At 55.2% G+C, this 23,020-nt stretch overlaps 1 protein-coding gene across 5 annotated transcripts in view; it reads right to left on the bottom strand.

Annotated features, from left to right (window-relative positions):
• The window catches only part of Kcnip1 (potassium voltage-gated channel interacting protein 1), a 318,927-nt gene that overhangs the window by 170,905 nt on the left and 125,002 nt on the right, over positions 1-23,020 (bottom strand). For 2 of the 5 annotated variants that reach the window (XM_026401311.1, XM_026401316.2), the window contains exon 1: positions 21,759-21,819. The exons of 2 other annotated variants lie outside the window; for them this stretch is intronic. In XM_026401311.1, the coding sequence (XP_026257096.1) occupies positions 21,759-21,819 (61 nt within the window). Of the gene's footprint in view, positions 1-21,736; positions 21,820-23,020 lie in introns of those variants that run through there. One more of the 5 variants, XM_026401315.1, reaches the window with a different exon arrangement.

Here is a 23,020-nt window from a genome sequence, read left to right as displayed (position 1 = left end):
AATGGCGGGTCTTGGTCTGCAGACCGGGCAGCCGCGCCCCTCTCTAGGCCTCAGCTAGCCTGCTCCTCCCCACAAACAGAAGCCATCTGGTGGTTAAGGCCCAATTGTCCTCACCCCCAAAATGTGGCCAGCAGAGCACAGCACTTGATCCCAACAAGAGGAGGTTTCCTGGGACCACTAAGACCTGCTACGGTCCCTCACCTAGCTATGGGGAGTAAGTCCAGGGCTGCTGGTGGCCACTCAGCACCACAGAGGAGCTTCCTGAGACTGATGCAGACACAGAGGGGAACAGACAGAGGAATGGAAATCAGCAGATTCTTATAGAGATTTTCTTTGTGCACCTGGATTCATCTGTGCCTGAAGTCAACCCTACCCTGGCCCTCTATTACTTGAACCAATGCATCCCCGTGATCCCCCTTAAACAATAAGGACTGGGCGTCTGTGGCTTGAACTAAGATGATCCCAGTTAACTGGGGTGGGATGCTCACTCTTGCTTCCCCTGACAAAGGGACCCTGGCGCTGTCTTTGGGGCCCAGGCCTATCGAACAGCTCTCGGAGCTCCATGGATTCCACAGTGGAAGTCCCAGCATCAGCCTGTCTGGGTGGTGCATTCTGAGGTCCCCTCCTTCCCAAACAAAGAGTGATCTGAAGACTGTTTAGACCCTGGGGTTTCCATGGCCGGGTATTTGTGACCTGTGACATCTTGAGATCTCAGAATGGGGTTTCCTGCCTATGAGTGGGGACAGGAAAGTGGGGGTCCTGGGCTCTATGAACCCTGACATCCCTCGAAGCCCAGCACGGCCCCCCGGCAACATGACACCTTGGACGTTGCTCCCGGTGACCTTCTGGATGTCGTAGGAGAGGGCGCCAGGTGTCTGTGAGCTCTGCCGTGGCCCAGGTCCATTTCAGCCCTCCTCCTGCAGGGTACAGGGTGGCCCAGTGTATAGACGGGGAGGTCGCCCTGCCCGACAGTGACAGCAGAACCAAGTCTGACCCGCAGGGCTTTGCCCCAGGCCCGGACACTGGGAGGAGGCAGTGGGGATGTCCCCGGCTTCAGAGGACACAGTGACCCAGCTCCCGAGCATCCCACTCACCCCCCGACACAGGCTCCCGCTCACAGGGCACGTCCTCGTCACATGCCGTAGCAGCCAGCCACAACATGAAACGGCTCCTTTGGAACCGTGTCCCTCAGTGCAGGGCGACAGTCACCTCGTCTATTAACCTAAACTCTGTCCCCACCATGAGTGCCGCATGACATTAGATTACATCATGACTCTCCCCACAAAGGCGCATCGCTTTGCTTTGTTTTTTGAAGACTTTTGCTGTGACTAAGAACCCAGGGACACACAGGGACAGCAGTTCTGAGCTGTGCGAGGTGGGGGTGGGGTGAGTGTGTAAATGAAGTGCAAAGTCCCGCTCAGCCACCTTCCACACTACACCTTCAAGGGCGCCATGCCAGCGTGTGCCTTGGCAAAACAGCAAGCGACCTGCCTGTCATCAGAGTGTCCCCAAAGGTCTAAAAGGCCAAGCTCAGCTGTCTGGCCCTGCCACAGCGTGCGCCACTGACGGAAGGTGCCTGGCACAGGGGTCCCAATGGGTCGGCACTCGTGCCCTGTCCCAGGAGCCCACAGGGTCTGGGCGGTCACAGGACCTCCCCGAATTCCACAGAAGTCACCCGGCCAGGGCGGACTTCTCACTGGGACCTCTGACGCCTGAGGCCGGGGGCTCCTCTGGGCCAGCACCTGGGCCTCGGGTCACTGGGCCCTGCTCGTTCCTTCCGGCCTCTCCAGTCCTTCTGTAAGAAGCCAGAAGAGCAGCGGATAAGGACACACAGGGCTTCATCGGCCCCTGCCAGTCGGGCACCACAGCCTGCGCGAGGCTCCTTTGCTCTAAGCTTCCCAGCCACCACTTTCTCTGAGACTTACATGAGGACACTGGGCCCAGGAGGGTGCGTGAGTCCTGTGGGGCCATAGAGTGGGGGTGGTGGAGCACGGTTCTGGTCCTGCTGCGGTCAGCACCATAAGGTGGGTGCACACAGTGGGACTGGCTTGCAGCCTGAGCCGGGCCTGGCATGTCTGGACCCTCCAAGGGTGGTCGTGGGATAGAACTGGGAGGGTCCAAGATGTGTCACCCAGGAGGAGCACCCTCAGCAGCCCCGTTTCCCTGGTGATGGGCACAGAAGCGAGGTGCATGGCACCAGGACACAGCACCCTGCTGAGGGAGACGCTGGGCGCCTTCTGGAAGGACTCCCTTCAACCAGGTGGACCTGGAGAGTCTCCCCCCCACCCCACTCCCACCCCAGGAGAAGCTTCCAGATCCTCCTGCCCCTCCTCAGTTGCCTCGGAAAGGGGCTTGTCACCACGTTTGGCTGGCACTGTGATACTGCAGTCTGAGTCAGAGGAGCGCTCGACAGGAAAGGTCACGGGCTCCCAAATTAACTCGAGGGAAAACTGCCAATCAGCAGAGACGCGCCACGGGTTTTCACGGAGCTCCTCCTGCCTGCATCCTAGGGGGCTGCATGGCTGTGCGGACACAGGTAGCCCTGGGCTGAGTCTTGGGCACTACCTTGTGCTTTCATGGGGTCATTTCCTTTATCCTCACAGTGACCCTGGGGCAGGTGGTGCCTTGGTCTCCCATTTCACAGGAAAGAAGAGGTTAACCTTGGATGCCCAAGGTCACCCAATTAGCAAGGGCTGAAGCAGGCTGAGGACCAGGCAGCTTGCAGGGCGCATGGGCCCCTCTGCTGGAGGTCCCTGGAGACAAGGGCTCACCCAGAGTCCTGGCCACCAGGTCTTGCCTCCAACCCTGGGCACATAGGGAGGACCCAGCAAGTGGGGTGCCTCAGACTGAGCTCAGGGCCTAGGTGTTCAGCAAAGCCCCCAAGATGCTGGACAGAAGCCCAGCCCTGAGCTGTCCCATGTCCCTTCCTGGTTCAATCTGGAGCAGCACCCAGGGGTGCATGCTTCCTCTGGTGTCCCACCCATTTCCCAGACTCGGGTGCTGGAGGGAGGAAGCCCTTTACCCTGGTGAGCCCAGGGAACTCAACTTGGTCACCCCAGGGGAGCCGTCCACTCTACACTGGGTCCACTGGGCCTTGGAACAGAGTGCACTGCGCTGGGGATGAGGAGTCAGGCCCCGGTGTGGCCGTGCAGAAGGCTGTGACCTCCCAAGATCTGTTTTCCCCTCTGTGAGTGAGGGTGTGGACTCGTTGAAATTTAACTTCTTTCCCCTAGATTTGACATTTTGTGAGTATCTACCTTGGGATGTGCAGCAAACCTTGGATAATAGAGTCACCATACACTCATGTTCCAGTGCTTCATATGAATTTATGCCATTGAATTCTCCCAACCATCATTGGAGATAGTTTCTGTTATTACCATTATTTTTATGTGATAGATAGGAAAAAAGAACAGAAGGGTCAAGTGACATGCCTCAGGTCACATAGCAACTAAGTGTTGGAGTCAAGATTCAAATCCACATACTCGAGTTTCGAAGCCCAGGACATTCACCTTCACATTCTTCGATTGCACCCTGAAATTGTTAGGCATGACAAACCACCATAAGAAACTGCTGAGGGGCCCTGGCATCTGGCAGGGCTGGGGGTCCTGAGCACACAGGAGATGCAGTGCTGGGGCACAGCCTGGGGATGGAAGGTTGGTGCTGAGGGGGACGGGGTCACGTCACAGGAGGTGGGGGAGAGGCAGCCAGATCTGCATGGAGGTGGGCGTGTCTGCAGGCAGCACGGGGCTGGTCTCTAGAAGGTGAGAGGATGGAAAGGCCCTGGGAGGGAAGCTGTATGGCCTAGGCACCCGCCCTGACCCGTGTGAGGGGCTGAGGTGCAAGTCAGAGTCATGTCTGCTGTAGAACAGCATGGCCTGGCTTTAGGCAGTGGTGTCCGAGGAGAGGGCAAGAAGGCCTGTGGCTGCTGAGGGGGAAGAAGCAGGGACCACGGTCACAGCCGGCTAAGGGAGCCCCGTCTGTGGTGCGGTGAGCTGGGCATGTGACCCCTGAGTGACCACATGGAGGAAAGCTCAGGAGATGCCCAGCATGCACTACGGAGGCTCAGACGGCAGGTGGGCACTGTGTGGGGGGGTGGGTCTCTCCCAGGGAGGGGACACGCAGAGAGGAGGGATGTTACGACCTGGGACCCCCTCCTGTAAAGAAGGGGGCCCAGGAAGAGAGTGCATGGGCTTCCTGTTCCCTGGGCTCTGCAGCTGCCCAGCCTGGCCCTGCAGGCAGGATTCTTGGGAGGGAAGTGATACACTCGTCTTTCAAACTCTACTCTCAGAAGCAGCGAACGGAACCCTGCCTCCAAAGTTCTGGCACCGGCCCAGGATTCCCCAGCAGGCTCTGAGTTGTGTAATTATCCAAGCAGTAATTATGCCTGGCAGAAGCTCTGACTTTCCTGGGGGAGGGCCTCCGGGGCAATCGCCCAGTGGCCCAGCACCACCAACCCGCTCAGCCCCGCTCTCCTGCACACCATCAGTGGCCCTGACTGAGGGAGCTGGGACGTCTTCTGCAGGAGCCAGTGGGCGACTGCCAGACTGGGCCTCCCGGGGCACCTGTGAGCATGCTGGGTTCTGCATCCAGGAGGTGCAGCCCCATCTCGGACTCCGCCCACCACAGAGCAGCCACCATGTCCCATAGCTCTGTCGAAGACCTGGAGGGGAAAATCCTATCAACTGGGAGCAGGCAGCTAATCAGTTTACCTGGTTGGTTGCCTGGGGTCTTCCAACATAATTAGCATTCCTACCGAGGCGCCAGTGAGCGTCAGTCATGCCTACAACTGCTGCAGACGCCACCATCAAAGCGTCAACATTCCTTTGTTCCAAGTCCCGTACAGACGGGCTCACGCGGGAGGCTTTGGAGAGAAAACTCCAAGCACTGGATTTGCTTTTCTCACTTCCCCTCCTTCCTGCTCGCTTCCTTTCAGGGATCAGGGAGAAGCTGCCAGAAGGTTCCGCAGGAAGCTGGCAACCGACCAGACCCGTGGGGCGGTGGATGTGGCCCCGCTCATTGGCGGGCAGGACGGAGAAGTCTGAGGGGATGGGGGGTGGCAGAAGTGTCATCGGGGAGGCTGCTGGCTGCTTCCCAGAGACCTCACAAGGTGGCATTTACCTTGGCGGCTTCCCCAGCCTCTGGCAGCAGCTTGGAGGCTTGGAAAGCGGGGTTTGCTGGCACACCCCGGAGAGACCCATCTGTCAGGAGAGTGCTCCCATTAACTCAGATCATGAGAGCTTCCTATGAAGCACAGGGAGAAATGGGACTGCCACACAGCGGGGACGCTGAAGCCAGCAGGGCCAGCTCTGCATCTCCCCCAGAGGCGCATCGGAATCCCAGTGAACTCGGACTCCCCGAGTTGGCTGCACCCCCCCCCACCCGGGGTGTTCAATGTCCTCATGCTCTGACCCTCTGCTGTGCTCTCTCCTCAGGAGGCAGTGCCCACCTTGGGATCCCACAGGCCTGTCCCTGGACAGGGCAGGACTTCTCTGCACGGGTCTGGTCAGACCTTGCCTCCGGCTCCTGACCTCTGTGGCTCCTGAGCTGCCCTGCTCTGTGCCCAGGGTGGCCACATAGCATCTGAACTCAGACCCCTTGGGAGCCAGGGCTGCCCATCCTTGACTTGCTATTTGTGGCTGACCTGGTCATGTGGCCTTGATGCCATCTCTATCATGTCCTCTACGACCACGGCTGTCACCAGGCTGGCTGGAGACGGTGCTTCCTGCCCCCTCCTCCTTGCAGCTGGGTGGGGCTAGGCAGCGGGCTCCCTGACGAAATCTGCACATGAGTGGTGTCCACCGCTGCCAGGTCAGGGGGTCACGAAGCGGTGGGCCACCCAGCTCCTTCACGTGGAGGTGGCCTGGGGTTGATACAAGGACAAGATGGAAGGAGGCTGGATCCCTGGGTGACCACATGGAGGAAAGCCACCTCAAACAGACGTATGAATGGGAAACGCAGGTGTGTGAATCAAGCCACAGCAGCCGGCGTTACCCACAAGCACACATCCTGCCTGCCTGAGATCAGGGTTGCTGGCCAACCTGGTGTTCAGTCTCTCCCAAGACTCCAAGTCCACGTGCAGACACCGTCCTGGTGTCACTCCTGAAGGTTGCAGAGCCGGGTGGATTTTGTTCCCCGGGTCTAACTTGTCTCCCTCCCAGATGTGCACTGATGTTATTTGCAGCCCTCAAGCCACAGACCTTGTACGTGGGACGCTGAAAGCCTGGAGGTTTGTACAAATAAACGGACACACAAATGACGACTACCAGTCTTTCAGGCAGGAAGAGCTTTACACACGTGCACACAGAGGAATACACACTCTGCAAAGCAGACCCTAAGGAGCAGGAGAGCAAGCCTGGGCTGAGCGAGGAAGCTGCAAATGTGGCCCTGGGCCAATGAAAACTCCATCTGTTTCTCAGGCCAGGTAGTCGGGTAGTCTGACTGCTTGGACAGCTGTGTTAAGGAGGATTCTGAGTTCCTATTCCAGCTCTAATGGAAAAGGTCCTGGGACAGAGGATCCACATTTGCCACATGAGGTGGGGGAGAGAGTGATCGAACGTGCAGCTGTCATTCTGGTTCTAGTGACCAGGACGGTGGCGATAAGGAATCTACATTTTCCAAAGCCCAAGTCGAACCACAACAAGCCAAGTAGTTCTTAGCCCTAAAGTGAGCGCCCATCAGGGATCAAGGGTTCTGCAGACATCTTTTCAATGAGTCCTCAAAGCAACCCTTGTGGGGGTCAGTATTCTTTTCTTACAGATGGAGGATCTGAGGCTCAGAGAGGGTAGGGGATTTACCCAGACTCACACAGCTCAACAGACACAGAGCCAGCTCCAGTCCATGGCCTGGCCTCTAAGTCTGTGCTTGTTGCTATTACGTGGAGACCCTCTGAATCAGGACTGTGGGGGCAATGCACGACACTCTGCAGGCTGGTTGCTGTCGGCTGACAGAGCAGAGCCAGGGTCAGGAGGCAGCTGGGTAGAGATAATGCAAACAGCCAAATGGTGTTGGGTTGGGGCTTCCTGCAGTTTTCTCTTATCTCTTGAGTTGGTTTACTGCTCCCCCAAGGTTTTGGAGTCAGTCAAGAAAGGGAGGAAGATACGGAGGAGAGGGTGATTTCGCACAGTCAGTCCAGTGGTGTGGAGACCCAGGGCAAGTGGGGTTTGGTCTCTGGGGCTTCCGGCTGCTGTGCAACCGCAGCTTCCCTGAGCCTCCGGCTCCCCGAATATCCATGGAGACCCACAGTGGATAGCAGGTGTCAAGTCCCTGAGACCTAAGGGCCGACAGGTCTGGGTTCCAGCGCCGTCCTTGCAGGTCCCCGTCTGTGACCTCCGGTTGCTTCTCGTCCTCTCTCGGACCTTCCTCAGTTTTCCTACCTCTAAGACAGGGACTCCACATCTGCCTATCTGGGTTGCAGGACAATTAAATGAGATGATTTCAGGAAGTGTTCAGCCCAGTGGTCGCTGTCATATACAAATAGCACGGCTTACCTCCCCCTGCCCATGACACACCCCAGTGCCGTTTAAAGAGCACCTCCTGCTAGGCAGGCAGAGTCCCGGGTCTCAGGAGCCTGGGGACAGCCCCCTCAGTTCCCACCCTTTGCAGATGGCACATGGTCTCTTCATTCTCAGCTCACCCTGTGTCTTCTTGAGGCCTCTCCCCCTGGATTGTCGCAGTCTTCTAACAAGAACCAGCCCGAGGTGAGACCAGCCACCTGGAGCGTCCCCAGGGGTGGGCCACCTGCACCCGTGGCTTCAGAGATTCTCCCTCACCTTCTTCCTCCCCTCCCTCCCTTGCTTCCTCCTCCCTTGACTTTGTTCCAGGACTCGAGGGTGACAACAAATCAACCCCAGAGACAGAGGAAGGTGAGGCAGATGTGACCCCAGCACCATGTGGATCTAGCCATTACCTCCCTGAGCTGCCTGGGAGACAGATCCCGCCCTCTCTTCATTCACACTTCATCTTCCAAACTCTCCCCAAGGAGCCCACCTGAGCTAATCTGGGTCACCAACCTCAGTGGACACAGGAAGAGACCAGTGTCCAGCAGCACTAGCTGCCAGGTTGGATTTAAATCCAAGGCCAGTTTGTCTCCAAATCTTATTCCTTATGGGGCAGAACAGTACTGGGACCCAGATGCCTACAGTTCACCCTCCTCTTGCTCAACAACCCCCCAGCCACATGGGATCCATTCAAGAATCCCCCTCTCCAGGCTCAGAATCAGGATCAGGGGATCCAAGCAGAGTCCAAGCCCCACAGTTTGTACCAGAGACACACAAAACTCGGGTCTATCATTATTCACCACTTAGAATCTCAACCCCTCCACTAGTTATAGAAATAATGAATGAGGCCAATATTAATAGCTGCTACCATTTACTGAGCCCTTAATCTGTGCCACATACTCAAAAGCTATGAGAACCCTATAATTTGGCCACATGATACAGAGGGACCCAGCTCACTTATGATTTTTGATTTTCCGGTGGAGTGAGAGCCATGCATATTCAGTAGACACTATGCTTCAGACTCTGAATTTGGATCTTTTCCCGGATGAGTGATATGACATACAACCCTCTTTCCCCTCTTTCGAGATGCTGGGCAGTGGCAGGGAGTGGCCGCTCCCTTTACCCTGTGATCATGATGGTGAGGGGAACAACTAGCCCCCTGGGGTGTGCTGTGACTGAGCTTCGAAGTCCAGAAGGTCAGGTGCTCTCGGCCACTGTGACTTACAGCACCTTCAGTTTCTGATGGCCTTGAGGACGTGACCTGATCATAGGTCGAGGAGCATGCTTGCTTCCTGTGCACCGTGCACAGGTCTTCAGGGGCCTCTAACCTACCCGTGGTGGAGGGTGGCTGGGGGTTCGGGCACTAGAAGCAATCTGCAATCTCCCCCCGGGGACGTGGGGAGGACCCACTGCCAGGAGGAGCAGTGCAGAGCCAGGACATGCCCCTTGCTCCTGCCACACAGCCAGACACTCTGGAGCAGCTGCAGCGATGCCAGTTTCTCCCCATTCCTTGTGGTCAGTTAGTGAAGAATCAGTCAGAACAGCCTGCCTCTGGGGGCAGGCTGGTGACACAAGGGCTCAGGCCAGGCTGACACCCAGGGAGGAGAAGGCGCCAGGGAGTCCTCCCAACCCCCAGAGAAGGAGGAAGCCTGCGGCACTCTGCGGGTCACGGAGCTGGTGCAAGAACCTTGGGATGAGATGGGGAGTTGGGCCCGGCCACCCTGTGGGGTCCTTGAGTTCACCCAGGAACGTGGCCTGTGCCCTTCATTTCACATTTACTGATGATGTGACCGTGTCCTGCCATGTCCTGCCATGGCGCTGTGCTGGAAGGTAGGTGGCAAGAGCCGTGTACATGAAAATGACTCTGAAAGGCCAACCACAGGTAAGAGAAGAAACCCGCAGGCAGCCCTGATTTGCCTTATGTTCTTGCTTTTGGCAAATCTGTGGGGGAACTTAAGTTCTGGAGGTTGGAGATCCTTGCGTGCAGTATAGTCAAGGAAGAGGGCTGGGACCAAGAGAATGATCCTCACGGCCACTGTCATCCTACCACCTCACCACCTACCCCAGCGCACCTCCAGCACCAGCACACCCCTGCCATCATCTTCATGACCACCAACAGCACCCTTCATCACAGTCACCATCACTGCCACTGGCCACCATCATCACCATCACCCTCACCATCGTCATTGCCTATACTATTCCCACCATAACCACCACACCACCATCGTCATCACCATCGTCACCACCACCATACCTGGGATCGGCTGCATTACCACCAACACCACGTGTCTCCATCTCCACCATCACTTCCATCATTACTGTCACCAATACCTCAACACCAACAGTATGCCTGCTCCACTCGTCCTAATAACACCACCCCATCACCACTCCATCACCACCCCCACTACCACCATTGCCACCACCAACACTGTCACCACCAACCACGAGAATCACCGTCATCACCAAAACCACCCCCATCGCTGAGACCATGATGGTCCTCTGAGAAACACCCACCATTTCCACATCCTTACAGCTTATGATCACTTAGATTCGCATTATCTCACTCGGTCCTCAAGATACTCAGGGATTAGCTACCATGATTGTTGTTATTTAATAGATGAAGCAACTGATACACAGAGGGGAGAGGACCACGTGCTCAGGCTACTCGCCCCAAGGCTGAGCCAGGATGGGCCCACCCCTTTTCTCTCCTGGAACAGCTCCCGACACACTCTGTGTTCTGGCGGGGCCACGGGCTCTGACGTTGGTGTCTCATGGACGTGCCCTGGGAACCTCATGGCCATGCCCAGGGTTCTTTGCTACATGAACTTCACTTAGAGAATCCCAAGTCCTTGTGCATCTCTGTGAACTGTCAGTGCAAGTCACCAAGTACTGCTGTGTGGCCAGGATCCTGCTGGGCTCTGTGGACAGAGAGAGGGGTCCAGGTCTGTGAGGAAGGACACCCGTGCTGAAGAGTCAAGCATGCCCACAGGGAAGGGCTGGATGGCACTGGGGCAACCTGGCTGGATTATGGGGACAAATAGTAAGTACCCGGGAGAGCAGGAGGTGGGAGCAAGCATGGGCCAGGGCAGCCATGGAGGCTCTCTGGGGGACGTGGGTGTGGGGAGGGCACAGCCCCCTCCCCACTCACAGAGTTGCTCCTCACCCTTGGCACCTGCAACCTCCCAGGACCCACCTTCCTGCGTGTGGGCAACCTGACGCAGGTCTTTGCCTCCATTTCTGGCAACAAGCTTCCTAGTGACAGCCTCCAAACCCCCAAAATACCAAACACCAATGTCGCTTTCCATCTCTCTCCTTTCCTGAGGCCTGCTTCTGGGGCTGGCCCATCGTATCCCTCTGCCTGGAACTTCCTGCTGAGGCTCCTGCCTGGGCCAGGCCCTCACCCTTTAATCAAGCTCCAAAGCCCACCTTGGCCAGGCTGCTCCTGCCCTCCAGCCCCAGAGGCTCCGTCAGAGGTGCTTCCCCTGTGCAGAGCCGGCACAATGTCACACAGGCTGGGACAGCGAGGCTCCAGGTCAGCCTAGCCCTGCAACTCACACCCAGACCACATTCCAGCCACCTTCCCCAAATCCTGGCTCAGCTGCCCTCGAGAAGGGTGTCACTGGGTACAGGTGTGCCTCGGTGTCCATGGGGGATTGGCTTCTACAGGGTCCCTGCAAAGCCACTATCTGCGGGTGCCCTTATGTAAAATCGTGTGTCCACTCTAACTCATCTCAGTTACTTACTGCCTAATGAAATGCCTGCCCAGCACTTGATTTGGGTGTATTCAGCACAGCATTTAGTGCATGACGAATTCGAGTTTTAGCTTTGGAACTCTCTGGAAATTATTTTTTTCCTGGAACATTCTTCATCTGTGACCAATTGAATTTAAAGACATGGCACCTGCAGATGTGGAGAGCTGACTGCATTTACTCTGCCTTTCTCGTCTGGCAAGGGTCCAGTCGTGTCCTTTACTCCCTGGGGTCCTGCACAGCTTACATAGAACCAAGACGCGGAAGCTTCGGGCACTTTTTTCTGTGTGGACGCGAAGGCCTCTGAGCACAGAGGAAAAATCTTTGGAGTCCCTCAGTGCGGATGGAGCCCTCATTCTTCCACCAGCCTTTGGGGGACCTGGGCACATCACCTCTCCCAGAGCCGCAGGTCCCCATCTATAAAGCAGGGAGATCAGCGCCTGCTTCTCATAGTAGGAGGTTTCACCTCTGACCTGAAACTAACCATCCTGCCCACCTCATGGGTCCACTGGAGATTAAATCAAAGTGCCAACCACACTTAGACAGCACGTGGGCCATGTGAAGGTCATTTCTTCTGACTCATTATAAATATTGTTTTATCAGCACTTTGCACAGCCTCTGGCGCACAGTAGGACTCCAATGCAGACAACCATTTTTCTTTGTTGGTTTTCTAACTCCAAAGCTGAGACACCTAATCGGCTCCCTCAAGAGATGCCCGAAAGCTGAAAAGATAGAGGCTCAGACGCTATGAAGAGACGTGTTTTTGAAAGCAGATTATATTTCAAGAAAAAAAAAAAGTCACCAAAATAGTCATCATGGGAAAAAAATCAGAATTTTGATCAACTTCCTTATACCAAGTTTACCATTTCGGCCTTAAATTGTGTAGATGGCCATTAGCGGGGAGTTCGGCGATGTGGCTGTTGTGGCCGTTGGCCTTGGGGACGTCATGTCCTCAGCCCAGGGCTGGCCGAGGGCACAGGAGGGAGGCCCCTGCCCCTGCCACCCCAGCTGGAGTGGGTGGGGAAGCCTCCCCAAGGGAGCCGGGCTGACACATACCTGACCCCTGGGAAGGTCACTCTGGGCCAGGAGGGCAGCACGGTGACAGGGCCTGGGTGCCACCGCCCTGACTTCCCGGAGGTGGCTGGAGTGGTGTGGCCTCATCAGCGCCCTCCCCTCAATTGGGCCAGGGAAGGCCTGGGTGGGGAACCGAGAGGGCCAAGAGGAGGTGGAGATGCTATTTTCAGCTGCTGAGAGCTCAGCAGCTAGTTGTCCGCCTCTGGCAGGGGATCAGAGGCTTGATTGACCTCATGCTGTAGGCAGGAGGCCATGAGCAGGGAGCCTTGGGGTCAGGCAGGCTTCAAGGCCTTGCTCTCTAATCACCAGCCAAGCAAGACTTCCCTGAGCACCCCCAGACCCGCTTCCTACCCTGCAACATGAGATAATGCATCTGTCAAAGAACTACTATAAAAATAAAAGGAGGTGAGGTCACCTCCCCCCACAGGGGTTCCGCCGAGCCCCCTGGAAAAGGCAGTTGACTTCCGTGATCCGGATCCTTCCTTCGTCTGTGTGGACTCCTGCTAACTTCTGATACATTTTCTGCCTTCAAATCCCGACTCAAAGGCTCTGCACATCAACTCACCCCCAGCCTGCTCTGGATCCTGAGCGGTGCCCATGCCTCTTAGGCAGGAGAGTCCTAGCTGCACAGGTCTGTCCCCTTGGTCTTAGAGGAAACTGAGAGGAAGACCCAGGATGACCCTCGTCACACTTGATGTGGCAGAGAACGTGGAGGTATGGCTAGGGCCACGGCTGGCAGAATCAAAATTCAGCCTCTCACTTGGCTGGAATAACATTTAAAATTAGTAAATTAAAACTTAATGGGCATACCTAGTCCGGCACTTCTGTTTTATTAAAAAGAAAGAAAAGCTCAATTTCAGAAGCGCTAATCTGGGGAAATCTGACTTCGTAACTATTCGTATGAAGACAAGCAGGGCTGGGGAAGCCTGGGGTTCGGATGCCTGGAGGGACCCAGAAGCGGTGTGACTTCAGGCAATCCACTCACCTTCTCTGGACTTCATGTTTTGCATCTATAATAAGAGGCTTGAATCAGAAGCTGTCAAAGCTTGATACATAATTTTTCCATCTTGGTATATAATTTTATATAATGCAATATATATTTCTGTAATGTGTGCTCTAGGCCAATGCTTATAAATGTCAGTGGGCATACAAACTGACTGGTGATCTTGTTAAAATGCAGGTTCTGGTTTGGAAGGCCTGTGCTGGGGCCTGGAGTTTTATGTTTCTAACAAGTCTTTAAGGCTGCTGGTTCGAGGACCACACTTTGAGAAGCAAAAGACCTAGAGGGCACTAACCTATTTTCCTGCATTCTTGCTACGTGCTGACCTCCGTTTCTTACATGCGTGATCACATTTACTACTGATGCCTTAATTTTCTAGATCCTGTGAAGATAAAAGGCCACACAGGCCAGCTGACTTGTCCAAGGCCACATAGCTAATAAGACACGGAGCCAGGATTTGAATCCAGGTCTGTCTAACCAAGAGTCTATGTTTGTGACCTCTGGACCACACGTATGTGTAACATGAACTTAGGTCAACGGGCAGCTCAGGACAGATGGGGAACTAACCAGAAAGCCACCGTGCACTTGCAAGGGTAGAACAAACCCTTGCATTTCTTTCCTTGGCAATGATGACCACTCAGGAACTGACTGACCCCTCCCTGCCCCTCTGGACACTGTGGGGGCCCTGACTCTGATGGGTGGTGCTGAAAGTTTGGGGTTCTAACATGCCTGGAGATGTTTCAGTGCTCCATCCTTTACTGACAGACCCGATGGCGGTAACAAAGGGAGAAAAATTTAGTTCACATAAATGATTAGAGCCAAGGAGAGAGGTTTCATCCTATTAATGAATTTGCTAATTGGCCTTCTGCCCCCAATCATTTCATATTCAAGCTTTCGAAGTGTCAGATTAAGTGGAGACAGATCCAGGGTGCTTTGAGATGGGCTGAAAGTGGCCACGGGTGGTCTGGTTATTCAGTGGGGCTACCCAGTGCTTGGCCGCCTTCTTCCACACCTTTGGCCAGGCTGGGCTATCTGTCCACTCAGGCCCCTTGGCTCCCAAGCTGAGGCCCAAGGGGCAGAAGTCAGTGTGAGGTTAAAATCTTAAGCTCTGGGACCCTGAGCAAGGCTTTTCTCCTTCGAGAGCCTCAGTTTTCTCTTCTGCAAAATGGGAACTGCAACAGTGTCTTGTCCTGCAGGGCTGAAGGGACCACGGTGCCTGGCACTGAGAGTGGCTGACCCACTTTAGCCATCATTAATGCTTATAAATGTCAGTGGGCATACAAACCGACTGGTGATCTTGTTAAAATGCAGGTTCTGGTTTGGAAGGCCTGGGTTTGGGCCTGGAGTTTTATGTTTCTAACAAACTCCCGAGGCTGCTGGCTCAAGGACCACACTCTGAGAAGCAAAGACCTAGAGGACAATAACCTATTTTTCCTGCAATCTTGCTATGTGCTGGCCACCGTTTCTTACATGTGTTATCACATTTACTACTGAGCCTTAATTTTCTAGATGATCCGGAGATAAAAGGCCACTCAGGCCAGCTGACTTGTCCAAGTCCTATCCAATCCTCGCAGGTGACACACATATTCATACCTTTTGCCTTCTAAAGTTCCCATGGTGTCACCGGAGACATTCCAGTGACCATGGATATGATGGCTTGGGCCTCTGAGGTGTGGAGTCAGAGGACACAGGACAGAGATCACCAAGGGTGAGCAGATGCTAGGAGCAGGGGTTACCCCAAGGGCTGGAACCGTCTCCCCTAGGACAAGTGGTGTGCGCCCGCCCTCTGCAACCCTCCCCGACCCCACCCTGCCCAAAGGGAGACACCGACTGTCACTGTCTCCATTTTGCAGAGGAGCAAACTGAAAGACTGTGAGATAGGCTGTGGGTCGGTAGAGGAGGATGCGATCCCAAGCCTTCACTTTAACCTGGTGGTCCTGGCCGCGATGCACCCTGGCCACAATGCACCCTCTGCCCAGCTTCCCACCTGAGTGCAGTGCACCCCCCCACGCCCCCCACCATTGCACTGACGAAGCGTTGAATTTGGCTGAAATGGCCAGCAGGTAACGCAGAGCACCACCCCTGACTAGGACAGGGAGGGGCTCCATCCCATCCGAGGAAGCTACTTCCAGGAGGTGACCTACTTACAACGCTACCTGGAGCGGGGGTGAAGCCTGGAAACAAGTCCCTCCGAAGGCCCCAGGACTCTTGGTCTCTTTCTTCCTCTCTCCCCTAAACACTGTTCCTCGCCTGCCTGATGAATGGGAACGGCAGCTCCAGGGCCATTATGCAGAATGTCACAGGCTTCTCCCCGAGCAGGCGGACTCGGATTTCTCATCTGCATCGCCAACATCCCGGCACCACTGGGAGCCACTGAGAACACGAGCCGTGGCCCATCCATCCCCACCTCCACCAGCCCACATCCATTAAGCCTGGACCCAGTGTCAGGCCTGACACAGGCCCTGGAATACAAATCAGTCCCCAAGAGCAAGGCAGAGAGATGAGTGGGTAAAGCCATCAGGACAGTCTCTTCCCATGTTCAGGGCTGCATCGAAGGGACAGCGACAGCTGTGTGGGAACCGAGAAGCCAGGGACGTGCTGTCTGCAGCTGCCCCGGAGGGCTTTCCCACAGGAACAAGGCCTTGAAGGGTGTGTAGGAGCTAGGACACGGGGAGGGCTCCAGGTGAGCGGGGAGAGGAAGGTGGGTGGTGAGGCTGGAGTAGACCTTGGACAGAAGTGACAGCAGGGAAGCAATGCTAAAGGTTAATTATGGGATGGGCTAAGTTAAAAAATAAATGTCTAGATAGACATAGAGCCCCGATGTCACCCAGACAGGGTACAGTGGAACCCCAATGCAAGGGGACACAGGAAGTCCCTGGGGCCTTTCTTTCCACAAGAGAGGGGAAAACAGTCTCTCGCGCCTCCCCGACCTTCCCTAGGTCAATTTGGATACCTGCTGGTCTCCAAACAATGGCCGGGACTCTTCTTGATGAATTCTTGGTTTCCTCATTTCTAGGAATCATTTGCTACAAGTCTGCTCTTCATTGGCACCAGGGTTTCCGGACCCTCGATTCCTTCGGGTTGAGTACGGTTTGTTCCCTCCAAAAATCATGATGGAGTCCTACTGCCATGGAGGTGGTAGGGAGACAGCCCACTATGGGGTTTGGAGGCAGGGCCTTGGGAGGTGATCAGGAGCAGGTAAGGCCACGTGGGGGGAGCCCCATCACTGAATCCTGGTGGCTTGATAAGAAGAGAAGGAGACCAGAGGTCACCTAGGGGCCTCCTGTGCCTCACCACGGGATGGACGCACACCTCAGGACCCTGCCAACAAGATGTGTCTCTCAACCTGGGACCTCCAGAACCATGAGCCAACATGAGCCTCTTTTCTTGAACAGGCCCCTGATCTGTGGTCTTGTGTTATTAGTCATACAAGACGGGACTAAGACAGGGTTAGATGCGGGATTTGGGGAGCATGGTTATCAATATTGATTCTTCACGAAGAGTCCTTCATCACCGCTTTTCTAGGACCCTGCCAGTCATCCGCTGGTCCCCGGACGCGCACCCTGGGTGCTCACCCACTCCCGTTCAATCATTCCTGCTGTCGTTCTTTGCTTATTCATCAGTTGCCTCATTCACTTGCTCATTTATTGAGCCCTTATTCATGCAGCCGCTCAGCCCCTGCTCATTTGTGAGATCAGCTCCTGCACTTGGGCGTTTACAGAGCTGATAGTGAGCAAAGCCCTTCCAGGTAGACAAAGTCCTTCACCAGGGTCCAGAATGAAAAGCCCCACGGGTTCTAGGCAGGAAATCCTACACATTTTCCAGCCTTTTCCATCTCTGTGCTGTTCATCTCGAGCTCCACTGAGTTTCTTATGGAACTGAGCAACCAGAGATGTGCCTGGCTCTCGGTGTGGGTTCCTCACACTTTTGTGGATATCGGGGGCTGGGGGTAGGAACACTATTCTCAGCACTTTCCTACTAAATGATAAACAGATTCGGCACATTTCATGGACAAAGCCAATTCAAAGCCAGCAGACCAAGTCTCAATTCATTCCAAGTCCAGGGCTGGGAACTGAAATCTCAGGGGGAAGCTCACTTTCCCAGCAGGGACAGCAGTTCTAGGAAATCATGGAGGGCCACCATTGTTTATGATTTCCCCTGGGAAGTATTTACCGAGTACCTACTGTGTGCAAAGAACTGAGTGGGAAATGGTGAAAAATGATTCAGTTTCCTGCCCCAAGAAGCCGAGACTGTGGTGATGGGGAAGGAGCTTAACACCTCTCAGGGTCACCTAATTCCAAACATGACCTGTGACTCCTAAGAACTCAGACCTTAACAGAGTTTAGGAATTCAGATGGGGGAAGTTGCTTCTCCCTGGGGCTTAGAGACGGCTTCCTGAGTATGGAAACTGCTCAGCGAGGTCGTGGAGCGTGGGCAGAATTTTAATTAGCAGACCGACAGGGAGATAGAGACTACTACGGAGTTACTGGGCGAAGGGGCAGAGATGGGCAAAGCTGGATGCTCAAACATGTCTATCCCTCAGTATTCCCCTTTACAAAGGAAAAAACTGGCATTTCCAAGGTGAAGCGATTTGCCAAAGGTCCTTTGGAGCCAGGATTGCGCGACCGCAGAAGATCTGCTTCTCCATGACCCTGCCTCTCGCCGGTCTCCTGGATGCCTCCAGGTTAAACGTGCCGCTCCATCAATACACTCTGAAATCTCCGGGGTAAACTCTGCCTCCATAAATTCTCCAAGGGGCTCCATGATTTAGAAGCCAGGAGACCAGCCCCATATCTTTGTCTGTCCTGCAACGCGGCCTTCCAGAAAGCAGTTCCCTGCGCATTCTAGAGACCCGAGCAAGGCTCAGCCCCGTCTCAGAATTCTGAATGCCTCACTCAGTCCTGGAGGCATAACCCAGCAACGAGGGGTATTTGCTTATAGGAAAATCTCAGCCTAGGTGGTCTTGGCCTAGAGTCAGCTTCCCTAAGCTCTCCTGCCCTCCCACCCCCACAACCAGCAATTGCACCTGCATGACGCTCCTCTAGTTGTCCCAACCCCCTAACCCAACTCGCTCAGCCATTCAAACCCAGGAGCAGGGTCCTTGGTATGAGAAGCACAAATAAAACTGTCAAGAGTCCGAAACTGCCTGGGACTGGATGCAGAAGCCGAATCCCAGAAGCACGCCTTTACCAGTTTTTAATTAAAGACTCACAAAGATCCCAAACAGAGAGAAGGCTGGAGAGTGAACTTGGATGTTTTTATTCAGAGGCAGAGCTCTTCAATTACTTGAGATTTCTCTGCCTTCAGGGACCTCTCCCTGAGCTTCCCAGTTGGGCTAGGTGCACTCCTTTGCAGCACTAATCATGCAGAGTCCTTGGTGTATTTTAACGACATGTATGTATTTCCAAATTATATTTTCAAAGCATTCAGGGCTTTAGTTGAGCAGGCTGTGTAGTTTTCAGGACCAGGCAGGAAGCAGAGGCCAGCTGGAGACTGAAGCAAGGGATCAGGGTCTCAGAGCCGAGGACTTTGGTCTTAGTTACTTGGACAGGGTTGGAAGAACATTCCAGATTCAAGCTGTTTAGACTCTCAAAGGTACTGCCTCCTTCCAGCGTGGCCTTACTCTGGGCATATGGAAGTTCCAAACAACACAGCCATAAACTGTATAGTAATCTAAAATTTGCTGACCACTTATTATGCAGCAGACACTCTGCTAAGTGTCTGACTTGCATTATCCCTTAAATGCACACAACTCAACAGCTATTTTAAGATAGTAACTACTACTGTCCCTGTTTTACAGTTGAGGAAAACAAGGCTTAGTCACACAACTAGTGAGTGGTGCAGCCTGGGTTTGAACCCAGCGAGGGTGGGGGGGGACTGATAGCTGGGTTGAAAACCCCAACCACTCTCTTCTGACTGCATCTAATTAGATCTGAGCCCAGCCTTGCAGAGATCACAGCAGCAGCTCCAGCGAGAGCATCAGCAATCAAACCGTAGAATTTGAGAACCAAGTGGAGCCTAAGAAAATGTCTACTGTAACTTCTTCTTTTTAAAGAAAACAAGGCATGGACTGGGACAGCGACCTGGCCACCGCCCTTCTGTCTTGCTCAGTGGAATGCCAATCAGCAGAAGACCCTTGCAAGGGAGGCAGCTTGGAAGTCAGGGTCTCCTCTGATTAGCATTCCACTAAGCGAAAGTGAGAAAAGACTCTGCAGGGCAGCTGCCCGGGGAGGCGAGCAGCTGCGTTCCTGGACACTTCAAGCCAGTGTTTCAGGCTCTGTGCAGGAAGTGCCCAACACCCAGGACTTGGGCAGTGGCTCTGGACCTACTAGGATCTCTGTTGTAAGGGTTAAGTGAGCACGCAGATAACACACCTAGCAGTGTGCCAGGCACACAGTAGGGGCACAATGAATGCTGGTATCCCCCTTCTCTTTCTTAGGATTCTGGAGAGAGAAGCAGAGAGCTTTGGCTTCTGAGAGTCCTGCAGGAATTGATTCAGGGTGACCTGGAGTTTCAGGTAGCACAAAGGAATGGTGGATGGTAATGTCTGAGCTCTTGCTGTCCCCAGTCCTATTAAAGGAGCTAGCTCCATGTCTGTCTGTCACTCTATCCTCTCATCCTTGTAAGCATCTCCTATGAGTCTCTGGTGACTGTGGCCAACACAGTGTACGAGGCAGGGTCCTCTCTCCCTCCACTTCCCACACCTCTAGTTCACCTCTGCTACGCAGCATCCCACCTATTAGATGGATAAGAAAACTGAGCTTCAGGAGTGAGGGAACTTGCTGAAGGTCACAGAGGAAAGGCACAATGAAGCTGGTTACACCAGACGTCACTGGACTCTAGAGCCCGAGATTGTTCTGTGACCCCTAACTGTCTCTTAAGGGGAGTGCAGGTGTTGAAAGTTCTTTTAAAACAACCCCCAAGATTTCTTGTCTCCACAGTCTTCTGATCTCTAGGACCTCACGGTAGTGAGATAGGAGAAGGGGTCCTGGCTTTGGTGCTAAACATTGTCCCCAATCAAGCAACATCCCAGGATCTGTGAGAGGCGGGGCTCTGGAGGTCAAAGTCCCCTGCCAAGGCTTGCAGACGGATCTGTCCTGCTTAGGACTAAGCAAAGGGCAACCAGTCCCTCCCTGACACCAGGATGTGGGACTCAGCTTGTGAATGGGCCAAAGCCTCTTCTTGTGTCCTGGCCTGAAAATTCTGTCCCGGTCTCATCACTTGGGGTCTGCACTCAAGAACTCTTTCTTTGGTGCTCAGCCAGCCTGATATTTCTGGGGACCGGACCAGGATCCTGGACCCCTTCTTCCCAGGGCCTTCAAGGACAGTCTACTCCTGGGGAGCTCTTTGGTTCCAATCAAGGTGAGATGACCCAAGTCCTAAGAGTAGACTCATTGTCTCCCAGGGCCACCACTGCCCTGGTACCCTTCTGAGCATTGGCCAGCACAAGGGATATGCGCGTATCCCCCACCTGTAACCAGATCTGGCTCCAAAGGCAGAACTTGAATGTTTCAGTGTCAGGTTCCTTAAAATCCTTCCACTACTCACAACAGCATGTGAACATTAATCAAAACCAAACCCGTCGCTCTCTTTTCCTAATAGTTTCCAGGTTCTACATCCCAACAAGCAACTTTCCAACTGCTGGCTAGGAGGCCTGCACAGGCACCATGGCCCCCACTTCACATGGACCCCTTGACAAGTCACTGGCGACATGGCCCAGCTTAGCTGGGAACACACAGCTGCAGGCTGTAGGCAGGAGGGACTCCAGTGTATTATGCCTCTTAAACCTTAACGGAAACTCCCCTCTCAGCCCCCTTTGACAGTGCCCTGTGGTCCCGGACCTTGGCAGCTCGCCCATGAGATGCCCTTGCTCCTACTGACTCCTGAGCCACCAGGACAAGAGCCCTGGGAATTTCACCACCTGGCAGCAGCTGATTCCTTTTGGCTTGCAGAGGTTTTTTTTTTTTTTTTTTTTTTTTTTTTTTTTTTTTTGAGGGGGTGGGCAAGCAGGGCCCCCTCTCCCTGGTTGGGAGACTAGCAGGTTTGCACCTGGTATGGTCAGGGGAGCAGTGGGTGAGTGTGAGCACCCTTGTTGGATGGCGCCCCTGCCATCCGTCATGGGAGCAGAAGAGCTTCCCAACATTTTCATCTGAGAATCCAGTCACCTCCACCTGTGAATCTGCTCCTGGTGATTTTCCCCAGAGGAGGGTCGGCCCCTGGTGCCCCAGAGGGGTCCAGGTGCCTCTGGGTCCAGCACCCACTCTGGCTCCCTCCTCTGGGTGCTCACACCAACCCTCCTTACTCCTTTGGATCCAAGAACCTGTTTGGGCTCCTTGTGGAGATGGGGGCCCAGACTCAGGGAGGCAGATGGCCACCCCAGCTCAGCACCCCAAACCCCCAAACCCAGCCAGGGGAACAAAAGGAAAAAGGACTGCTTACCTTTAGAGGGTCGCCTTTGTTTGGTTTGCAGAGATGAGAAGGTGCCCATGACGGCCCCCATGGCAGCGAAGACTTGAGTGCGACTTGGGACCCCGGGGCCCTGCCCTCCCCTCCCCTGAAAGGAAACCAGTGTGTCTCCTCTACTCCGAATTGGAGGAGAAAAAAAGGAGGAAGCCGGGAGCCCCGGCAGCTCGCCTGCAGCCTGGAACGCAGCGAGCGTGGGGCTGGGGCTCAGGGAGGCGGCTGGCTTCCCTCTCAGCCCCGCACATGCACTGACTCACAGGGCCGGCGGCTCGGGTGAGCCTTCGCCACGGCTCCCGGGAGCGAGGACGCAGCCGGTGGTTCCCTCGCCAAGGGCCGAGGACGGAGCCCCGGAGCCTGCCTGGCGCTGGACACGGGGCCGGCGCCCGCCCGGCCGAGGCTGCCGAGCCCGCGCCGCGTGCGGTGCGGGAGCCGCTCTCCGCCCGCCCCTGGGCGCTCCCTGCCGGCGCTCGGGCTGGTCTCGGGGGCCGGGTACCGATCATGAATGAACAGCGCCGGGATCCGCGCGGAGCGAGCGGAGCCGCCGCGCGCCCTCCGCTGCGCTCAGGGCGAGAGTGTGAGCGGCAGGGGCGCAGCCGGCGGGTCACCGCGGAGGGCGGCGGGGGCTGCACGAGGGGCGCCGGCCCTGCTGCCCGCACCTGCTCGCCCCAGACCCCCGGGCGTGCGCGGGACACTGGGGAGAGGCGCCCTGTTGACGGGTGCAGACGCACCCGTGGCTAGGCACCGGCTGATGGGTGGGGTTCAGGGGGCAGCAGATTGCCCCCCAGGGAGAACGTATGCGTGTGCGTGTGCATGCGTGTGCGTGTGTGTCCCTGGGTGTGCTGCGTTTTGATTTCGTTTGACTTCAGGGGAGATCATATGTAGCCCACTGCTTGGATTCCTGGGGTGGGGAACAGCCTGCCTTGCTCGCCCGGGGATGGTGAAAAGCGCACATCCAACTGGGTGGTCCTGCAAAGAGGGCGCTCTCCGGCTCTGTGGGGGCTTGTGGGGCTGGCAGAACCCTCTAAGGCCAGGGCCGCCTGCGAAAGATGAAAGACTGGAAATTGGGGAGGGAAGAGGAGCTGGGGGGGCCTTTCCTTTCTGTTTTCTTCTGTGTCTCCCCTTCCTCTCTCCCTCCTTCATGGTTTGCCTTATTCTCGCTGGTGGGCACAAGAATTTAGCAGCCATCAGCTATGGGGCAGGGCTTGAGCCTGTGTGCCATCTCTACCTGCTGTAAGCCC

This window comes from Urocitellus parryii, chromosome 1 (genome assembly GCF_045843805.1).
Source record: "Urocitellus parryii isolate mUroPar1 chromosome 1, mUroPar1.hap1, whole genome shotgun sequence".
NCBI classification, from domain to species: Eukaryota; Metazoa; Chordata; class Mammalia; order Rodentia; family Sciuridae; genus Urocitellus; species Urocitellus parryii.
Note: the sequence above shows the minus strand (reverse complement) of the source record. Positions and strands in the feature narration are given on the sequence as shown.